Genomic DNA, 22,449 nt, shown 5'->3' on the forward strand with positions numbered 1-22,449 from the left:
GGAAGCATCTGCTTTGAATCTGGGCCTGCCAGTCTTGATTTCCTCTAAATATTGAATACTTCCAACCTGAAGTAAAACCAGATCTCTTGTTTGATTCATAAATTAGTATATCCCAAGTACCCCAGCCCACCAATGTTATTTTCTGGCTGGAATCATGTTTCAGAGGTGGACAGCATCACCCACAGAGTACTCCATGATGAGTGAGACTGAGACCAACTAATGCCAGTGAGACAATACCCGAATTCTGCCCAGAGAGCTCTACACTAATCACTAGTGTATATTATTTTCTATATTCATATAAAATATTTTTCCCTGATAACAAAATCTTCCCTTTTAAATTTATTTTCCTACTATCCTCCAGCTCACAGCCAAGGAGGAGTGAACAGGTATAGACTAACAGGTTTTATACACTAGCAGTAACAAAGTTTCCCTAGTTTAGGAAAAAATATATTTAAACATACTGTATATGTAACATAAAGGGCAGAGAGAAGGTATGCCTTGGCATAGACAGAACACACTGACACTGTCCTCAAAGCTCCAAGAATAAAACCAATGCACATGAGAACACACACATGCACGTGCAGAGACAACACACTTGACAGGAGGGCAGATGTTCCCATATTATTTCTTCCCTGTCAGCAAGATTCAAGGATTCAAACCCTCTCTTATTTCAGTTTAGCAGAGCCCAAACAATTCCCCCTCCCAAAACCAACCAACCCCAATCCTTTAGCTGCTTTGGTCCCTTTTCAGTCAAGACCAACTTTTGGGATGGGACCCTCACAACCCAGCACAGGCTAAAACCCATCAATATCCAACTCCTTGCACTCACACAGCACATACTCACCCATGCCAGATTTGCCATCTGGATAAGTATAAACTTGCCCATTGTTCTTGATAATTGGGAGACTGGATGGCAAAGGAGCAACCTCCTCCTCACTTTCATCTGAGCTGGAGCTGCTGCTGGTGTCCTCACTACAACTATCATAACCGTCAAACATCCCGAATGAGTCTCGGCGTTTCCTTTCCACTCGGGAACTATGTTCTGTCTAAAAATTAAAAATAACCAAACAACAAAAAACCAAAGAATAGCAGAATGTTCTGAATGCAACGATTTCAAAGTCAAGCTTAAAAAGTTTCACAGGTCAGTCTTCAAAAGCAGGTATTTTAAGGCACTGCTGCATCAGCACAGACATGAGCCATGTATTGCCAATTACATGAGCATTGGTATAATCAAAAGTGGCCAATTTTTGGTGTTGTGATGTACAGGAAGAAAAAAAATCTCTCTCATGATCCACTGAGAATACACAGGAGCCATCCATACATTTAATTTCCTTGGTATCTTTAGAGTTCATTAAGCCTGATGTGCTGAACACTGACAGCCACACAGATCTTGTATGCAAATGAGCACACTCCAGATGGCTGCAGCCAATTCCACTAAAATTCATTCATTTGAGAAAGCTGGGCAGAGAAAAGACAGTTCAATCAAGAGGGCACTTATATCACAGGAACAGGAATGAGAGGCTCTGTGCTCTCATTGGCTTGTGGGGTTATCCATAAATCACTCAGCTCCCCTATGAGTCTGTGACTCCCGTGTGAAGCAGGAACACCTATCCAGCTCACAGAGCTTTCTAAGGATTAATACATTAACCATTTTAACAGCTCAGTTACCATGGCAATAGAGTCTGTACAAACGCTGAAAGAAAGAAAGGTGACTAATTTGCCACTGTCATATACAAAAAACTTGTTACATAATTGTTTTTCTATAATCAAAAAATCTGAAGCAGGATAAAACCACACAATTTTGAATAAGGCATGCCAGTTAAGCAATTTCCAGCAAAGACATTAAAGAACCAAGAGATTAACTGATGTACTTTTTCTGAGGCACATCCACCACATGCATTTTGATACAGTGACAATTTTCACTTCATTATCTTACACAGCTCTGTTGAAACAAGGCTATTCCTATGTGAGCTGCCCTCATTAAGCTAAAAAAAAATTTATGTTTCATATTATTTCCATAATCTTAAACAGTATCTACTGAGTTTGAGAGGAAATAACAAATAAAGAGAAAACTAAGGAATTCTACAATAAAAGCACAAGTCAGGGGAATGAAGTACAGACAAGAAAACAGAAGAAAAATTAAGAAAGACTTTGGCTCAACTTCCTTTTCTAAGAGCTAAATTTATTTAAAAGTCAGAGTAGCCAAAAAAGTAATGTGATTGGGCTTTTCCTTCTTAAATTGCATTTGAATTCATAACTTCAAGATTTCATCACAATTGCCCAAATCCCTTTCTTAGAGCCTATGCCTGAACATGTTTATGGTTAGATCTCATCTAAGCCTTTTTCTGCTATGCTATCCCTTTATTATATTATATTCTCATTTGCAATTTAAATAGATCATATTATGGAAGAAATTCCTACTAGATGCAAGGGAAAACTGATTTCCACACTGACCCAATCTTAGCATGCAATTATTAAAAAAATATTTCCCAAAAACCCAGTAAGCACAAAAAGTTATGTAATAAGGCAAACACTTTTAGCACACTTACAGTAGTTCTGAAACAAAACAACAAAATAAGTCAGTGTAATGTTAATTATGAATATACTCCTCAGCCAAAAAAAATTAAAATTGTATTAAATCACACCAAATTTAGGATAGGGCACAAGCTGACAACTTTCTCAAGGCACTGAAACCAGCAATCAGGGATTGCTAGGGGAAACACTGAGCCATGGCAGACAAAGCCCAGCCCTGACCCGTGCTGGCAGCAGTGTCACCTATCCTGTATCACCTGTCCCATCTGCCACCAACACACACAACCAGTGACTTGTTTGTGTGTGCACATGGGTGAAGCTCAAGGCAGAAGCTGAGCACAACGTTGCCATAGATACAGTGTCCTGCCAACACTGCCAGGAATTTTAGAGCAGAAGATGTAAACTAGTCATCTTCCTCAAGATTTCAGGAGCTCCTTAATCCCTCACAGTATTTAAGCTCTCTTGACCACAGTCTCTGCTAAGATACAAAGCGTGACTCCGGAGGAACCGTTCCCAGCAGTGCTACCAAGAGCACTGTGGTGCTTAGAGGGTTTTATGGGCAGATACTCGTAGTGTTTCAGAGCCCTGGGAAGGATCTCCCTCTTCGTGCCCTCATCCTCTTTAAGTCAGCTGGTCTGATTTCACTGAGAGATTAGGGTCTCATCCCATACCAAGGTGTGATTCTATGTCTTCAGCTGTCTTATGGAGGCTGCAGTACAAGCCAGTCTCAGGACATCCCCTTTCCACTCCAGACTCGAGGACCTGGACCTCTAGGGTGGTAACTTTGCTCAGAGGTCTGCTGGCAGGTCTGAAATGCTGCTGTGGCTCAGAAGGAATTGAAGTGCAGCCCATTTCCAGTCCCTCCAACTCCCCATGCCAGCTCTGCTCCCACTGCTAGGGGAAGTGGAAGAAAAACGAGGAAGCTGTGGGCAAGGTGAAGAACCAGCAGCTGACTCACGGGGCAAGGTGACCACAACAGTGCACTTTGTTGCTCTTTGCAACACTTTCATTTAGAACCTCAGGATTACTGCTAAGCTCTCTTTGCCAAAATATCCACAGATGGGAAGGAAAACAGTTTCTCTTTGTAAATGGAAAGTTGGGCACTCAATTAGGAAAAATCATTCTTCAGCACTGTACCATTTCAAAAGTAGCAATCATCAAGTTTTTGAGTTTAACTACACTGTCAAAACAAATCTCGTATCACGTTTTCATTTACTTAATATCAGCCAAATTGTTCCAATTCAAAATTACTGAACATCAAATCTGCAATTCAAAACAGCAGCTTTCCTTACAATTTTAAAATAATACTATAGTTTTTATAAAACATTTGTATCCCAGCTTTTGCCAGAAGATGACCACGTTTGCCAGATAACTTATGCAGGACATTCCTAATGTAATTTGTAGTTATTACCTGAATTGCAACTAGGGAAACTACTCAAAATGTTCTCAAATGTACTCAAAAGCACTTCTATTTTGGTAATAAACACCACAGAGGTTCTTTTTAACCCATGTTGAAACACAGCATTTGTAGAAATAAGTGAACATGAGGAAGCTTTGACAACTGTTCCTGCAGAACTTGAAGAACTAAAGAAAAGGAGCTCTAACATGGAAGTGAAAAAGTTGGAGCATTCCTCTGAATTCAAAGGTCAAAGACACATCCTTACAAAAAGGACAATATATAACTCAAAAAGAATTATAAACAAGATAAAGCAGGGGCTTTTGGTACAGCAGCAGCAGCCTGCAATTCCTGTTGAGTTCTTGCTAACTGGTTCCACCTTTTTCTTTTGGAAATTAAGTACAAAAATTTCCCCTTTCTAGGGCCTCAATCTTTTTCCAGAAGCTCTCACCCATCTCATCAGCAGTTCCTGAAGTGCTGGTGCCTTCTCATACATTATGGTGAGCTTCATAAGAGATACCAGGAAATTGGAACCATCTACCTTATATGCACACACTCTCTGTCCTTTTGTTGTTATCTCTCCTATCTTTGGAAAAGGCAAAAGGAGAACCCTGGAAATGACAGGTCAAAGAGCTTCATCTCATCCCTGGTGAGGTGATGGAATAAGCAATGTTGGAAGTAATTTCTAGGCATGTGAAGGACAAGCAATTCTTGATGAGTGCTTTTAGGCTCCACAGATGACAGCAACACCTTGTCTGTCTGAACCAGCATCTCCCCACAGCAGCTGCAGGGCCTTGGATTCAAAAACAAGTGTGCAAAAGAAAACCCTGAAATCAACGTGAAACCAGTTTCCTACTCTTCGGAGCTGGACTTAGCACCACAATTCTCGCTGAGGAGATTGTCTTTTCCTCAAAACACAACCCAATCAGTGTTCAATTTCTAACAAAACTAGCTGGGAACAGCCTCCTGTCTATTCACAGAAACTGCTTGGAGCAGGAGCCTGGCTTGCTATAAAACAGAAACTTGCAGCTGGTTAATGCCAAAAGAGCAGCAGCTTGAGAAACTACTCCACTAATGGAGTCTCTCTGTACATTAAGCAGAAGTAATGCACAAACAAAAGAACAAGACAAACTTTCAGGCATTCTGGCTAAGGCTTATTTTCCTAATAAGATTAGTGGTTCCTCATCAGAGATTTTCAGTCAGAGCACTGTGAAATGTAGCTCTGGCAAATTACCCTGTACTATTTGCTCGGGGGGTTTCTTGCATACTTTTCTTTATGGAAGGGATGGGTGGAGAAAGGAACTCTTAAGAACTGCTTTCTTATTCTGCCCAACTTCCCATTTTCCTGTTCTTCCCCTCCTCCCTGTGAATACTTGTGAATACAGTGTATTTTTAAGAAATACTTTTAATTAAGCATTACATAAGGCAAATGGTATGAAAAATAATATAGTTAAGGAAACAGGTTTCCCTGAGAGCAAGAAGGCAACTTTAAACAAATAAGAAAATAACCAGTTTCTCACTCTTAACATACATTTTTATACACACACACACATATATACATTGAATTCGATCAACACATTATAGCATACATTGTTTGAATGTAGTATCTGCTATTACAATACAAAAAAGTGGGCACAAAGGGTGAGCAATTATTATGTAACCAAACCTCTTCCTACCAGGTAAGTGCAGCTGGCCACAGAGGAATGATCCAAAACAGCCACAGAAAGGTTTCAAACCACTCCAAATGGTTGTTGTTACTTTTGAATTCAGTCTAGGGCTTCAATTCAGAATGGCAGCAATTTGGAGCTTGGAGTACAAGAGCTGTAGCTCAGCAAAGGTACACCAGCACTTGAACACAGGCATCACTTCCTATGTTCAGCTCCAACCCCCCCAAAGGGACAGAACTATGGACAGATGGGATCTGAGGCCAAGGTCAACAATGAGGTCACCACAACCTTCAAGCCACGGGTCTGTTGTAAGACAGATTTATTTTAATCACATATCATTAATGGATCCAAAGGTATTTCCAAGTTAGACTTAAGTGTGCTGCACAGGTTTTGTTTTCAAAAGTTCATCGATGCTTTATGCTAAAAGTTAGTTTCAGCTCTGGATTTAAGGAAACACTACAATAGAACTAATTTATTACAATTCTTCTGAATGCAAATTGGCCAAAATAATTTACAGTAGAATAGTACCTTGTCCCTGTGGAACTGAAGCCTAATTGTGCCTCAGAACATGACCAAAAAAGAAAATTCAAACATGTACCAATTTAAAGAAAACACGCTTTCATTAGAAAACAAACAAACAAAAAACCCCAAAGCTAAACATCTTGGGATTCCTGGAAATCAGAACCAACCAAACTTACTTTTTTTATATAAGCAACTCACCTCTATCTGGATATGTGCCTTCCACTCTTATTATAAGTAAAATCTCTGCTGGAAAATTACAGAAATGTTTTTTCCTGTCTCTTCATTTGCTATGTATGACAGCATTTTGTCTGAAGCCAGTTTCTGCTCTTTGCCAATGGTTTTGTCCATAGCCTCTTCCCCAGGGGGTTTCACACAAGAGGGGAGACTCTTTCATAAAAAAATATATCACATTAGCAGGAAATTTGGGAGGTGGGTGTGATGAATAATATGTGAAATATCTGAGTTTTGATAAAACTAAAAACCTGTTAAAAACTCCATTACGTTTCTACAAAGCCCTTACAGGAATATCCGGAAGAGGCAAATATTTCACTTTAAACACTGAGTTACCTCTAAAACAAACAAATAAAAAACCAAAACCCCAAATAAAATAACAAATTTAAATGTAAAGAACTCTAAAACCACCACCAACCCCAAACCAAAGTCTTCAACACCTGAATTCATTCCACGTGCTCAGCCAGGTTCAGCAAATGATCCCACATGCCCATAGTGTACCAACTTACCTGAGAAATGAAGGAATGCAGTAGTGGTTTGGAGAAGATATGAAAAACCTTGCAAAATTAAATCAAATTTTAGAAGGTAAGAGAAATGCAACCCAACGAGAGGCAACTTTTGTGCATGTTATCACTGCTGCAAGAGGCACCTCACTTTTTAAGGAACAATGAAAAGAATTCTTACTTCCAGTTTGCAAACTTTCTGGACTTGCACAAGGTGTTGTTCTCAAGAACAACACCTAAACTTTTTCTGGGAGACAAGATCCCTCTGCACAGTTTCCTACAGCCTACATTACTTTCTCAAAACGATGCCTAGGCTGAAGGAATGAATAAAGACAATTGATCTGCCAAGTTTTATTGCTTTCTTAAGGGAATATATTGTTTTAGTTCTCATTAAAGGCTCCAGATTAGACTCTCATAGCCTTATTCCATTCCTTAAAATTCAAAATCAAACTGTTGAATACAATAAATAGGTAAATGCAGGTCCTCAAACCCGCAAAATAATTTAATTCAATAGAAGAGATTGCTCTGCAGCTTTCAGTTTTGACTAGGTTTAGATTTGAAAAACTGCAACAGTTGCCAGACACATTTTAAAATAAATTGCTTTTTCACACACATAATTTTTGCCGTAATCAACATATGCTTTGTAGTAGGACTTTTAATTTTCAAAGCCATGGCGGGCAGAAATGGCTACACTTTAAACATTTCCAGCAACAACCTGAAAATGAAACTCGTTTCACAAGTTTACTACTCCTTATAAAGAGAACAAAGTCACAATATCAGAAGTCATAAAAACTGCACTGGAGGGGGAAGTGGCCGCAAAGAACCCAAAACTCTCGAAGCGCTGGTATTAAAGCAAACGATCCAGCACTTAACATGAGCACGCTGGAACACTGAACTTTAAAGGCTACAGCTACAGGAGGAAGTTGCAGAAACCCGGCACTACAGTGGAGCAGGGGGAGAAGCGGATCCAAGCGCACCCAGGAGAAGCTGAAACTTTTCTCCGAGGCAGCAGGAAAGAGGGGGGAAGGACAAAACCCGACCCCGCACAGCCAGGCCGCAACAAAGGGGTCCAGGCGTGCCGCCCCCACGTGCCCCGGCCAGCCCCCCCCGCGGCTCCGCAGGACCCTCCGCGGGCAGCAGCGCCGGCCCTGCCCCCGGAGCCCCCGCCCAGGGCGGGCACGATCCCCCGCACCCCGCGAGGCGGCCCCCGCAGCACCCGGGGGTGTCCCCGGCTCCCTCCCACACACTGCGGGACCGCCTCTCCCCGCACGGGCGCCGTGGGTCGCTCAGCCCCCGCCCACGGCTCAGCCCACGCCGCTCCCCCCCTCAGGCGCCGGGGCTGCCGCGGGGCCGCCGCGGCCGCGCCTCCCGCGGGCTCCGGTACTCACCAGCTCCTTTGTGTTTTCCATCAGGCCCTCATGGGCAGGAGCCGCCTGCTGCCTCTGCGCGCTCGCCCCAGGGTCTCGGGCGCTCCGGGTGCCCGCGGTCGGGGCCGGGGCCAGCGGGACGAGGGCGGCGCGGGCAGTTCAACCACTCGGAGCACCGGGGACCGTCCGGGACCGACTGCGGCCGCCGGGACATCAACAACACGAGCGGGCAGCTGCGCAGGCGCGGGCACGCCCCCGCCAAGATCGGGCTGCGCGGGGCGGCCCCACTGCCATATCCCCCCCACTCTGGGCGAAATCATTCGTTACCGGGGGTGGGAACTCCGCCCCAAGGCGGGGACTGCGGAGGGTAAAAGCAGCCGTGTCCGCCAGCGAGTGACGGTGCGCATGGGCTGTCCCGGTGAGGGGCCGATGAGCAGCCCGTGAGGGACGCGTGTTGCCTCACGGGTCGGGGGACACCCCCCCCCCGCGGGCTTACAATGGAGCCGCCCAGCCATGGCCGCGTCACGTGGAACTCGGGTTGGGCGGGGGCGTGAGGGCAAAGGGAGGCGAAGAAAGAAGTCACGTGACCCGTGTCGCCGCCGGGGGCGGGGGCTTGGTCACACGGGAGGGGGCGTGTCTGCAGCACGGAGCGATCGCAGGGGCGGGGCCACGCGGGGTCACGTGGCTGCGTGCACGTGTTCCGGTTCCGGGTCTGGCGCGCGATGCGGGCTCCGGCGGCGGCGGCGGCGGGGCGGGAGGGGAGGGTGGGAAAAGCGGGGAAAGCGCCCAGGATGAAGGCGGCGAAGAAAGTGTCTAAAGCGGCCAAAGCGGCCAAAGCGACGAATCCTAAGCGGGGGGCGAAGCGGCTGCTGGCCGGGGCGAGTGAGGCGGCGCGGCGCGCCCGCCACCTGAAGGCGCTGAGCCGCGCGTCGGGCGCCGAGCGGGAGCTGGAGGAGCTGGTGTTCGGCGACAGCCTCAATGTGGAGGAGGACGAGCTGCTGCGGCGCCTGGCCGGGCCCCGGCGGGTACGGAACACCGGCCCCGGGCCCTGCTCGCTGCCCCGTGCTCCCGCTCACACGGCCCGTTCGCGTGTTTGCAGGTTACTGCGCCAGTGGGGAAGGGCCTCCAGGGAGAGTCCAGCGATTCGGAGGTGGAGAATGAAGCGAAAGGTGACTTGCGGCCCAAAAAGCCGGCATGGGTGGATGAGGATGATGAAGCCGAGGAAAAGTAAGTTCAGGCTGGGCGAGGGGAATTATGGATCACACTTGGGAGTGCGTGTAAGTGGCCTTGGTTTGAACGATCTTTGTGTTCTGTGTGTTTTTCCCCTCTAGTGTTGATATGACCCATAAGTACAGGAAAGATTTCATGAAAAGTGATGCCGAGACAACGCTTACTAAGAAAAAACTAAAGAAAAGACTTGAGGAACAGTGAGTTTCATTAATGTTTTTGTGGGTGACTGTGCTGAGATCGTTTATCTCTTCAAGGTGGGTGCCAGCAGGATGGTGCCAGACTCTTTTCAGTGGTGCCCAGAACAGGACAAGGGGCAGAAACCATAAACTAAAACACAAAAAGTTCCATGTCAACATGAGGAGGAATTTCTTTTTGTGGAGGGTGACAGAGAAGAGCTGCTCATAAAGGTTGTGGAGTCTCCCTTTAGAGACATTCCAAACACACCTGGACATGTTCCTGTGTCACCTGCTCCAGGTGACCCTGCCTTGGGGAGAGGGCCAAGGGTTGGACTGGATGAGCTCCAGAGGGCTGATCTCCCTTCCAGCTCAACAATTTTGTGAGCTAAAGTATATTTATGTGACATTCAAAGTCCCTTTCTTCTTTATCCACAGTGCTCATGTGGCCTCTTTAAAGGCAGTGCTTCCTGCAGTATTTTTTAAATCACAAGTAATACTAAATGAAATGTGCTTAGCATCGTCTAACTAACTTTTAGTTAACTATTAGTTTAATACTTGTATCAAAGTGCCCAAACTAATTTCGTCTTCTAGGGAGTTATGCAAGAAACAATGAAATCTTAATTTTTTAAAAAAAAAATTAAAAACATGAATTGTGTTCTAAGTGCAACTAATCCTGCAAAATTCTGACCGTGCTTCTTCTAAGCACTTAACACATAGAAGGAAATTAATGTGTCACAAAAGTTATGTGTTTTTTTCTCTTCCTCTTTTCTCATAAGGTTTCAGCAAGCCATGGGAGGAGTTCCTGCTTGGGCTGATCTAGAAAACAGGAAGAAATCCCAAAGGACTTCGAGTGACAGTAAATATGTCCAATACTATTCTCTTAAGTGTTTCTGTGATTCCCTGCTCAGCTTGCTAGAAGATAATTACTTTTGGTGTCTTCTCAGTTTCAGTAGTGTGATAATATGCTGGATATGTCAGCTTTGTTCCTTCTGTGTGCTTTAGTTTAACTCATTTCAGTGAGGAATGTGTTGATTTTGCTGTGGGTGTTTGTGCAATTAGCTGTTTCCGTGTGCTTTGGTTTAATGAGGTGATAGTGATGAAGATGATGATCTGCTACGCAGGACTGGCAATTTCATAACCAGCTCAGAGTCTCTGCCAAGAGGGATTTTGAAGGTAAAAACAAACATTATCTTTCCACTTCTGTTGGACTTAAGTTTGACTCTTGTTGTGTATAAAATTAGTGATTCTGTGAATTTGTTTCTGTGACTAGAAGCTCTAAAGGATAAGCAGATTGAACAGTTCATGTGAAAGCATGAAACAATAAACTGAGGTGGATTGTTTGACATAAGAATTTTCTGCACTCTAAATAGCATCTTGTAGTAGGATTTTAATTTCTGCAGAGGGAGGATGGAATTCTCCCACAGCTTTGAAGCTACTGAAATGATCTTTAAGAAGACAGCCTTAAATGAGTATTTCTCACACTGTCTCCTCCAGCTATCTGAGATGAGTCAGAATGCAGCTGGTTTTACACTCAGTTTTAAAGCAGGTAGAAAGGCTGGTGAGTTCAGCCTGTGTTTGCATTGGAGAAGCTCCCTGAGCAGGCTGTGTGTGCTCTGCTCACCTCACACTGTCCAAAACTTCATCACAGGGCTTGAGGTCTTGCAGCATAAAGAGTAACTGGCTTTTTATTCAGCAGAAGTGATTGTTTGAGTTTTTTGAACTGTCTGATCTGTGTTGTAGATGAGCACGTGCCTTCCTGCAAACCAGGAACGTTTTGCCAATGGAAAACTGGTGACAGTGCAGTTTCATCCTTCAGCTCAAGTGGTGATGACAGCTGGGCACGACCGCTCTGTGTCCCTCTTCCAGGTGAAGAGCTTCACTTTGTACCCTGCTAATGGTCACTAACACAGAACCCTTTTTTTTCTGAGTGCACATGAAATAGCCCAGAGTGGCAGACTTTGTTTTCTCTCCTCCTCTGCACACTGGATGTAATGTCTGTGGTTACAATGAAAATTCCTTGGTTAAAGGCGTCTTGGGAGGAATTTCCACCTGTGACTTCACACCAAGCACATGCAGAGTACTGGCAAACTTTTTGTCTCAGAATTTTTAGCTGAAGATTTATTTTAAAGACCTTTGGTTTGAAGGTTTGCAGTGTTGAGTAGTAATGAGTTTTTTTGTTCCTAAGTTGTTTGGAGAGCCTGTAGTGTGGGGAAAAGCCCACTTTGCTTTGAGACTGTAAAATTGCTGTGAAGTCATGTTGGGGATGGAGAGGCTGTGCTGCAGGAAGAGGGTGTTCATCCTGAGACACTGCCCTGCTCCTCTAAAAACTAAAGATCCTAATTTTATTTAAGAACTTTTAGCATGGCCCAGTATCACTGAAATAGTCAGACACAAGTGGAACATGATATCCCCACAGAGCTGCAAGAAAACCCAAATCAAAGCAGATGTTTCCATTTAGAAAAAGCACAATAGAAGTGATTATTTGAACAAAGCATGGGCAAGAGGTGTGAGGTCTGTCAGAAGGGCAGGTAGTGCCTGTTACATGAGGTGAGGAGCTAAGAACCAGATCATTTGTAGGAGAGAGGAAGAGTTTGAGGCTTCACAGTGCTCTACCTCTTACTATTTAAGTCTCAGCTGAGAAGTTGATACAATTTTTCTCTGTAAAAGTATTTGGTCTATTCCTCAACATGACAACCTGACAACCTGGTTTGTTACTTTCCTTTTTGAAGGTGGACGGTAAAAGGAACCCCAAAATACAGAGCATCTATTTAGAGAGTTTTCCAATTTACAAGGCTCGTTTCAGTGTGGATGGAGAACAAGTTATAGCCACTGGCACTCATCACAGCATGTTCTTTGTGTATGACATGATGGCTGGGAGCATCATCCCTATCCCAAAAGTACGAGGTATGTTTTGCAGCTCTGACTATCTGGGCACAGTTGAAGCTGTGAGATGGCACATGAATTTGCTTTAAAAGGAAGTGCAGTGAGTTGTTGGAGGTTGTATTTTTAACTTGTCTTCAAGGAAATAAAGTACCTTTAGTGTTAATTGGTCTGGGATATTAATTATCGCACATGAACAAGGTTGAATTCAGCTTCTCTGTAGCAGCATATTGCAGAAATGAAAAGCTGGAGTCAGGTCTTAGTCATATTCATCCTACCTCTAAATTTGAGGCCAAAGAATAAATTACACCAATTTCAAGTTTCAAATCTCTTTTTAAAGGTGTGGAGGAAAAATTTCTCAGAAACTTTGAGCTCTCTCCAGATGGATCATTTATGCTGCTAATTGGAACTTCAGGTTATCTTCATTTGCTGTCCATGAAGGTACTTTGTCTGCATGGTTCATGTAGCTTCACTTCCTTGGTGCCTTTTCCCTTTCAAATCTGCTTTTATCTCATCTGCAAGGCAATCTAACTTTCAGCTGAAGCCAAGGTAGGACATGTACTGTGACAGCCCTGAAAAATGTGCTGCTGAATCAACCCACTGCAGCTTTAGGGAGTTATTCTGGACTCTCTGAGACTTTGTTCTGCAGCTCCATGGGGCTGGTGGAGCTCAGGGCAGTTCCACAGGGTTATCAGCTGGAAGAAGTCGTGTGTCAGTGCTGTATTGCAGCTGCTTGCACAAGCACTGTGCTGGCAAAAGGAATGGGAACAGGCACCTGGGGGTGGAAGAAATACAGGACTGCTTTTTTGGGAGTCATGCTAGTGCTTGCTGCTGTACCCTGTTCATGAATCATGCCAAACACTGATTCATAATGCACAGAGCAATCTTTCAGCTGAATTTTAAAATGCCTTATGATGGCAGGTGGATGTGTTTTAAATTTTCACAGGGAAAACTACTTTTAAGGGAGAAAGTTCAGTTTTGTATAACTCAGGCCCCTCAGTGAGAGAGCAGACAAATGTTTGTGGATCCAGCTGCAGTTGGACTCAGGAGCTTTGCTCTGCTCTGCAGGCACTGAAAATGTCATTGCTGTTCTCTGAATGTCAGGGTAGCTAACTGAAGATTTTTGTGGGACAGGAAACAACTTTTCTTTAGATTTTTGGTCGAATCTCTGTCAGCATTGTTCTTCATCCTGCAGACAAAAGAACTGATCAGTACTATGAAGGTGAATGGAAGGTGCACTGCCTGTGCTTTCACCCCAGACAGCAGTAAAATATACAGCTATTCAAGTGAGTATTCCAGCAACCCTAATCATAATTCCATTTTAATTGAATGAGTTCTTAGAAATCACTTGTCATTTTAGAAAAATAATCTTAAAAAATTATGCTAGTATCTCTCCTAAAAGTACAACCAAGTGGTCAATCATTAAAGAATGGAATTAACTATTTTAGTATCCCTTTAATTGTTGGGGTTTTTTTATAATACCCTATATTTGATAGTTATAAATGAGCTTCTAGTTGTCATCTAATTAAATTTATTTTAGCAAAATGGACCCACAGAGTGATGTGTATGTGTGTTTTCTCTAATATCCTTCATTCTGTGACCAGAGGAAGGTGAAGTTTTCATTTGGGATGTGAGAAGTAGAAAGTGTCTACACAGATTTGAAGATGAAGGTTCTTTGGAAGGAAAGTGCATTGCTGTTTCAAAAAATAACCAGTATGTGGCATGTGGGTAAGTGGCTGAACTTGGACAGCTTCTCCTGCTCTCATTTTGAAGCTCTTCAGTGAATTTATGGGTGGCTGGTGAGAATGTAGGAACATGGTTTGGTTCTCATAAGCTTCGAGTAGACATGAATAGATGAATATTACCTTTTTTATGATAATAATGTACTTTTTTCTGTGTAAATATATAATATCATAGTCCACCTAAAACAATAGGAGTGATACTGGTATTATTATTGCCTTGTATGGGTTCAGCAGTTAATTTTGAAATCACACTGACTAAAATCACAAATTCTGTAGCAAGAATGTTGATTCAGCATCTCCTCCCTTTTCTAGTTCTCTTCCCTGTACTCTGAATTTGTCTCCTGTAAGGGAGCATGTTAGCATTTGAAAAGGGGCCTCAAAACCACAAGCTGAAACTGTTTCTTCAAATTTATTGAGATGCAGTTTCAGCCAGTGTCTGGATTCTTTTAAATGAGAATAGCAAATAAATACAGGAGTGCAATATATGTTTTCCTAGTTCACTGTAGAAGAGGATTTTAAAGTGAGGTTATGCTACAGTTATAAAAAAAATCCACAAAAAACCTTGAATTATTTCAGAATATTTTGATACCTTGCTCTCCTTGCTTTGAATTCATCCTGGTAAGAGATGGGCTCATCAAGGCTCTCCACAGTTGAGTCTCTTATTATATAAGTAAAAAGAAAATCCAAACCAGCAAAAATGTAATCCCCCCTACTAAATATTGTTATAAACTCCAAAGGAAAATCAAGCTCCAAACAAAATATTGTTACAAATGTCAGTAAATAATTGGAAATTACATTTTCAGGTTAGTAGTGGCTATAGATAACGAGGCAGTATGTACTGAAATGTTACTTTTCAGTATAATCTTTCTTCATTTTGTTCTTTAGTTCATCTTCTGGAGTTGTAAATTTATACACTACTGATACCTGCCTCAAAGAAAACCATCCTAAACCAGTTAAAGCCATAATGAACCTTGTTACTTCTGCCACTTGTGTGACCTTTAATCCCACCACAGAGATTTTGGCAGTGGCTTCCCGTGACACTGATGAGGCTGTCAAATTGGTATGTTCAGCTTCTTTATTGCAATATTTCTTTTATATCTTGCTAAAAATACTGCTGGTGACATAATAAAACAGATACTGCAAAAGGTGCTGGACCAACCAGGTCAGGGCATGGCCAAGACACTTCATTTACAAGAATATAATTTTATTTCCTTTGATAAAGTTGCTCTGAAAATAACATTTTTTAGTTTAGTTTACCTTTTTACCATTTTAAAATGCCCTCTAAAATGTCTGGAGGTGTTTGAGGCCAGGTTGGACAGGGCTTGGAGCAACCTGGTCTAGTGCAAGGTGTCCCAGCCCATAGCAGGAGGTTGGAAGTGGATGTAAACTTTTGAGGTCCCTTCCAACCTAACCAGTCTGTGATTCTATTTCAGTGCTGTACATATAGCTCAGCAACAAATGAGAGTTTTCAGCAGCTGGTAACTGTAACCTTCTTACTATGGGGGGTTTTTTGCCAGCCTTATCAGAATTCTGGCCAACAGTGGAACTATTGAATTAATCTGAGGATTTGTAGGCCTGAGAATTGCAATAATTGGTTCCATGGTGTGTTCCCTGCTCCTTTTCTCCAAAAGAATTTTATATGTAGAGTCATGTAAGTAGGAGTATAACTGAACATATGAACTTAATATTGAGCTTCAATTATAGATTTGTAGTTTAATTTTATTTTTAGTGTTTTTTTCCTAACTTCAAATTCTGACCTATTTCTCACTAGGTGCACCTTCCTTCATATACTGTATTCTCAAACTTCCCAGTATTCAGAAGAAAACAGATTTATCTCACTCAATCTATGGACTTCTCTCCCAGAAGTGGATATTTCTCTATAGCAAATAACAAAGGCAAAGCTTTGTTATTTAGGTAGGTACTAAGTTAGGTCCATTAATCCCACATAACGTTTGTGTTCTGTAAGATGGGGCAGATGACTGTAAGTGGTAAAGTGATTCCTCTGAATTTCACCTGAAGAGTTACTGGAGTGTGGAGTTGGCTTTCCCTGCTGGAGAACAACCCTTGTTTGTCTGATTATGCAGTACACCATTTCCATACTTTATTTTCCTCCCCTGCTGGTGTGGTCAGGGGTGAGGAGCAGTGCTAACTCTAAGCAGGAATATTTTTTTTCAACTCACAACTTCATGGTGCTTGAAAAACTGCTTAATTTTAAGATGAGATTTTAGTGATTTACCAAGACAGGGAAAGTTTATAGAAATGTTCCTAAATATTACTAGGTCTTGTGATTTGTCCTTTATTTTAACTTGAACTGCATATTATAATGGCACTTAAGTAATCTAGCAGGTGGATGTTTGCTATCCTTCACTACATTGGTGTTTCAGATTAGCTGAGGATACTCAGTGACACTGCTGAAGAGCTGTTTTTTCTTTGTGTTGTCCCCTCAACAGGTTACTGAGGAGTTTTAAATCTCTCAATTTCTTTTCTTTAGGCTGAAACATTATTCATCCTTCTGAAAGAAGATACAGGAGGAAATGAACCAGTAACTGAGGTGAAAATAGTACTAGAACTGTTCACAACGTTGACTTGAGGAGCCTCAAAATTTTCATTTTGCTGCCTCCGCTTCTTTACAGATGGCAGGAAGAATTTCTTAGCCCTGTGTGATCAGTCCTGCCTGGGTCACTCATGGGCTGGAGTAGGACTGGCCTTGTCACTCTCAGCTTTTCTGATAATGCAGCAAGTTGATAGTTCAACTAAAAACCGCTGTCAGCCAGACTGAGCTGATTATATTTAAATTAAACTCAGCAATGTTGATAAACAGCTGCAGGCTGGCAGGGACTTGGCTTGTTCCTATTCTGCTGTATTGTGAGCCCACACAAGTCTGCATAATTTCAGATTCTTGTTACATGAATTACTGAAGTTTGAAGCATAGTTTGTGTGCAGATATGATTTTATTGTGCATTTAAATGTCTTCTTGGGAAACTGGAAAAACTTGTAGCCTTGATGGTAATACGGTTGATTGACAAAAACGGTGTTAATGAGGGGAGGCTGAACTTGTTTAGACTGGAAGCAGCTCTGACTGCTGCATGTTAAGTTTGTATGAATTTTGTGATGGCTCAGTGTTTGGAAAATACTAACAAAATTATTTCTGCTGGTCTTTCCCCAGGTGTTGTAACCTGCAGACACAAGGATGCTGACAAAATAAAAGCTTTTTTTAATATATAAATATGGAAGCTACAAAAAAATAAAATATATGTGGTTTAAAATTTGTTTGTTTGATTTTTAAATAGATATACCTGGTATGTTTCCAGGCAACTGGTTTCAGCTTACTCCAATGCTTTGTGTAAGCTCACAAGTAAGATTTTATTGCTTGGCACTCAAGCTGGTGTGTTCCAGAAGTGCATAAATGTCTTAATTGTTATAAGCATGCCAGTGCTTATATAATATTCCAGTGCGGAAACAGAAATTTTGTGTAAACTGGCCTCTGCTCCATGCACTTAGCAGGAGCTTTTCCATCAGGCTGGGTTGGAAACAGGATTTTGCTGTCTGGAGGAGCCCATTCCCCTGAGACCCTGTTGATGTTGGTGTTGCAGCACAGCCCAACTTCCCAGCTGTACCTTTAAGGTGCCCTAAAGCAAAAGGTGAAAAAACCCCACCCCATTTATGCTTTCCTGTCTCCTGTGCCACAGAAACAACTGCTTCTAACATGGGGTTAATTCATAAGGAAGACCCCAGTCTTATCTTTCTGTGAAAGCAAAGAATCCTGAGTATCACATGATTTTTAAATCAGTGATGAAATTGTGATACCATCAGGGTCCCCCAGCAGGGACTGGGGTAGAGGGGCTGCCACTGCTTCATCTGCTGCCAAATCCTGCACCTTTTCTCTCTTCCTGCTCACCTCATTCTGCTTAAATTCATGAAGAAAAGGTTGATTAGGGAACTGCTACAGTAAATACTAATTTGAGAATAAATTGTGACTCATGTCTGACCTCTTCCCACAATGTAGAGTTTTTTGGGCAGTAACAACACCAGTCAAGGTGCTCCAGTAACCAGCAATGAAGTCATGAAGACTTCAGTGAAAGTGACATACCAGAAGATGTACTCTGAGCATGAGAAAAATGTATAACCATGTCAAAAAATTTGACTATAAGAGCATATTGGTGAATTTTTGTCATGCTGTTTTAAAAAATAAAATACCGTATGTTCAGATATAATAGGACTTTGAAGTGTTTTTGTCCGTGATTCATTAAGAGAACTTGAATTCACAAATCTTGGAGAAAGCAGAGTATGCTCTGAAGGTGTTAAATTGAGTACAGTTTTTAATCTAAACTGAAGATCTAGGATAGAAGAGTAGAATAAATCATAAGCACGCTGTATTAAGATGCTTGCTGTACGATTCTTCTGTTATAAACAAATATGGCTGAAATCTGTCTGGCACTGAATTGCCTCAAACAGGGCCAAGAGACTGTCGTGGGTGCTGGTCAGAGTGCTGCAACCTTCCTGGAGAAGCGTCCTTGGAAGGATGACCCAGAGGCAGAGGTGCTTCTGCCTGCTGAGGGGTTTCAAGCTCCTCAGTGAAATCAGCTCTTTGGGGTGACACTGAAGGAAGAGACAGAGACTTCATATGGAGTTCACAGGAGGCTTTATCAGCTTCTTCCTCAGAGGAGTCCAGTGCCAAAGTGCCAAAGATGGGGTTATATAGGGAAGTCAGGGGGTGGGGTAAAACATCTGAGCCAATCGGGTGGAGGATTGAGAAATGAACCAATCGGGAATGACCAAAACCAGACCGATTGGCTGGGGTAAAAAGGAAGTGGGGAAAGAACCAATGAGGTGTAACTGATTAACATATCAACCACAAAGCCTCATGGGAGGAACACATTTCCTCACCATAACAGCGAGAGCTGTCTGCCAGGGTTTCTCCCTTAGGGGGTTGGGTTTATAGCGTGCCTAGATTAACCGCTCTCTTTCCGGGAGAGCATGTGTTTATACTGTCTGCTTTGACTGCTTTTTCTCCAGGAGAACATGTTTGTATTATTGTGTGTCTTCTTTCCCAAGAAATGTGTTTATATTAACACCATCTGCCTTAACAGCCTCCACAAGATGCCACCACAACAAGTCAAAGAAATGGGTATTTTCCTTATTCAGCACACTGGATGTGTGAGGTTATCTCCTAACAGCTCACACACAGGTACACAGCAGATTATAATATGTGGTTATACTTTATGCATATTCATAGATTTCCTGAAAAGGTGTGGTTCTGCAAATTATTTATTATTACTTATCATTATTGTTACCATACGTAAAGTGCAGTTGCAGTGCACCCTGGTGGTCACACTGAGGAAGGCTCTGTGACTTCCTCGGTGGTCCCCAGATGAAGGCTGGATGTCTTCATCGCCATTCCCTTTTCACCTTCTCCTCTAGGCATGCACATTCTCTCGTTAGCTGTTTCAGGGATTTTCTCACTGAGAAAGCAAGCTCTGTCCTTCATTTCTCTAAGTTCTGTTCCCTTATTTCTTGCCAAATTTCATCCTGTGTTTCTAGCTTGTGGCTAATTTTTGCAAGCTTCTATATTGGTTGCAATGTATCTTATTCTTGCCCAAGTATGCCTCAACACAATGCTGTTAACCCTCTCAGAGCTGAGACCTGAATTTCAGAAATCCAGGTGCTGGAAGTAGTTGCTGACTTCACTAGAGGGCAGCTCAGAATCACTTATGGACATTTGGCTGTTGGATGGTGGCAGTCCCAGCGTTCTCCTCTCTGTGACACCACAGAAGTGGCCACCCCAAAGTTCACTTCTCTGTGACACTGCAGGGGTGTCAGACCCAACGTTCCCCTCTCTTTGACACCACAGTGGTGGCAGCCCCAACTTTCCTCTCTCTTTGATGCTACAGCGTTTGCAGCCCCAGTGTTGTTTTGTTAGTTACACCACAGCAGTGGCAGCACCAACAATCCTTTCTCTATGACACCACAGCAGTGGCAACCCAAACATTCCCCTCCCTGTGACACCACAGCGATGGCAGCACGAGTGATCCTCTGTCTCTGACACCCCAGGGGTGACACCCCCAATGGTCCTTTGTCTGACATGGCAGCTGTGGCAGCCCCAATGTTCCACTTTCTGTGACTCCACAGCGATGGCAGCCCCAGCGTTCCCATCTCTATGACAACACAGCAGTGGCAGGCCCTACCTTCCCCCCTCTGTGACACCACAGCAGTGGCTACCCCATTATTCCCTTATCTCTGACACCGCAACAGTGACAGGCCCAACATTCCCCTGTCTGTGACACAACCATGGTGGCAGCCCCAGTGTTCCCCTCTCTGTGACACCACAACTCTGGCAGCCACAAGTCCCCCACTCTGTCACACCACAGCAGTGGCAGCCCCAGCATTCCACTCTCTGTGACACCACAATGGATGCAGCCCCAGAGTTCCACACTCTGTGACACCATTGGGGTGGCAGCTGAAATGTTCCACTGTCTATGACCCCACAGTGGTGGCAGCTTCAATGTTTGCCTGTCTGTGACACCACAGAAGTGACTGCCTCAAAGTTCCCCTCTGACTGACATCACTGTGGTGGCAGCCCCAGCATTGCCCTCTATGTGACAAGGCAGGGGTGGCATCTCCAGTGTTGCCATCTCTATGATGCCACAGCAATGGCACCTCCACCCTTCCCCTGTCTATGACGTAACAATTGTGGCAGCCCAATATTCCTCTCCCTGTGACACCAAAGTTGTCACAGCCCCAACATTCCCCTGGCTGTGACACCAGAGTAGTCACGGCCCCTGCGATACCCTGTCTGTTACACCACAGCAGAGGCAGCCCCAATACTCCCCTCTCTGTGACACCACAGCAGTGACTGCCCCAAAGTTCCCCTGTCTTTAACATCACAGTTGTTACTGCCCCAACGTTCTCGTCTGTGACATCACAATGGTGGCAACCCCAGATTTTCCACCTCTATGACACCACAGCTGTGGCAGCCCCAATGTTCCACTGTCTGTGACACCACAGCAGTGACTGTCCCAATGTTCCTCCTCTCTGTGACACCACAGCTGTCCCAGTACAGCTGATCTGTAGCTGGACAAGAAAAATCTGACCATAAAACAAACCTAATTCAGCTAGCTTGGTTCGTTCTAGAAAAGAAGTAGAACAAGTCCCTGGGTGAACAATGATAGGATAGATTTGAACTCAAACAAAGACCTCAACAACCCTGTTCAAGCCTAGAAACACCACTGGCCAGAGATCTGGGCAGAGAGACATCCCAACCAATTGGCTATCTAATCCCAGGAAATTCAAACCCCCTATAAAAAGGGCACCCATAACAAACTCATTGCAGTTTGCAGATGAGCATCAGTGAGTTCGTGTTGTTTGTCTGCCTACAACCAACGACCCCCCGTAACACGTGGTGACCCTGTGTGAGCAGAGCAGCTGGAGACGGGGCAGCAGAATTTGCTGTGGGCAGCTGGTGGGGCTGCAGAGAGCGGTGGGTACTGCTGCGGGCAGCAGAATTGGTGCAGAGTCCGGCAGAGCAGCAGAGTATTGGTGAGGGCAGCAAAAAGTGCTGCAGTAGGTGGCGGAGTGTGGGTCCGGATCCCCCTTTGTGGATTGGAGATGCCACCAGGAACATGGGAGCGTGGGTCTCTACACCAGAAGATCCCATTCTGAAGGTACGGACTTTTTTTCTTCAAAAGAGAGGGATCAAACATGACAAGCTGTTGCAGTGCGGGTCAGTAGAGACTCGCTGCAACCTCCTGAAAGTGTTCCCCAGAGGAAGGCATTAGAGCAGACACCCAGCAATCACACACCCACACACACCACAGGTAACTTGCTTAAAACGGAGGACAGGAAGGGCCTTTATGCAGAAGTCCAGTGGGTTTTACTGCAGCTGCACTGAAGTGGTCCAGAGGAAAAGACAGCAACAGTTAGAGGGCCTAGGCTTATATATGGGTAAAGGAGGTGGAGCTAACAGTAATCATCGAGAGGTGTGGGTGGGAGAAGGGAGACCAATGGCCAATAGAGAAACACAAGGGTAAACAGACTGGGGTACAAACCAACGGGGTTACAAAAAACAGAGAAACTGCTAGAAACCTGACCATATGTGGTAAACTGGGATAGTAATGGCCAATGGGCCAATGGGGGGTGTGGCACTAGGGTTGACTGACACCTGTCAGTTAACAGGGATCCATAGGAGAGGTTGAGGTCTAGGGGA

The 22,449-nt window shown here is 43.7% G+C and overlaps 2 protein-coding genes across 13 annotated transcripts in view; one reads left to right on the forward strand and one right to left on the reverse strand.

Annotated features, from left to right (window-relative positions):
- The window catches only part of MBTD1 (mbt domain containing 1), a 35,995-nt gene extending 27,554 nt beyond the window's left edge, over positions 1 to 8,441 (reverse strand). For 7 of the 12 annotated variants that reach the window (XM_063410076.1, XM_063410073.1, XM_063410074.1 and 4 more), the window contains exons 1-2: positions 8,240 to 8,439; positions 845 to 1,046 (exon numbers count right to left, since the gene is read on the reverse strand). In XM_063410076.1, coding sequence (XP_063266146.1) covers positions 845 to 1,046; positions 8,240 to 8,260 — 223 coding nt within the window. In that variant the 5' untranslated portion in view covers positions 8,261 to 8,439. Of the gene's footprint in view, positions 1 to 844; positions 1,047 to 6,315; positions 6,505 to 8,239 lie in introns of all 12 variants that reach the window. The other 5 variants (XM_063410078.1, XM_063410075.1, XM_063410072.1 and 2 more) reach the window with 3 other exon arrangements.
- Positions 8,442 to 8,916: 475 nt separating this feature from the next.
- Positions 8,917 to 17,512, forward strand: UTP18 (UTP18 small subunit processome component). The gene is made up of 14 exons (XM_063409579.1): positions 8,917 to 9,243; positions 9,318 to 9,445; positions 9,550 to 9,645; positions 10,401 to 10,480; positions 10,712 to 10,797; positions 11,365 to 11,490; positions 12,354 to 12,528; positions 12,845 to 12,945; positions 13,700 to 13,790; positions 14,109 to 14,232; positions 15,132 to 15,306; positions 16,018 to 16,160; positions 16,738 to 16,797; positions 17,413 to 17,512. Exons 1-13 carry the CDS (start codon positions 8,941 to 8,943, stop codon positions 16,760 to 16,762), a joined length of 1,653 nt encoding a protein of 550 aa, XP_063265649.1. The 5' UTR covers positions 8,917 to 8,940; the 3' UTR covers positions 16,763 to 16,797; positions 17,413 to 17,512.
- The last annotated feature ends 4,937 nt before the right edge of the window (positions 17,513 to 22,449 follow it).

This window comes from Prinia subflava, chromosome 12 (assembly GCF_021018805.1).
Source record: "Prinia subflava isolate CZ2003 ecotype Zambia chromosome 12, Cam_Psub_1.2, whole genome shotgun sequence".
In the NCBI taxonomy this organism is placed as follows: Eukaryota; Metazoa; Chordata; class Aves; order Passeriformes; family Cisticolidae; genus Prinia; species Prinia subflava.

Coding starts and splice junctions, on each gene's coding strand:
- UTP18 (XM_063409579.1), top strand. CDS start 8,941: ATGCGGGCTCCGGCGGCGGCGGCGGCGGGGCGGGAGGGGAGGGTGGGA. Junction 13,791..14,108: donor TAAAATATACAGCTATTCAA/GTGAGTATTCCA, acceptor TTCTGTGACCAG/AGGAAGGTGAAGTTTTCATT. Junction 15,307..16,017: donor CTGATGAGGCTGTCAAATTG/GTATGTTCAGCT, acceptor ATTTCTCACTAG/GTGCACCTTCCTTCATATAC.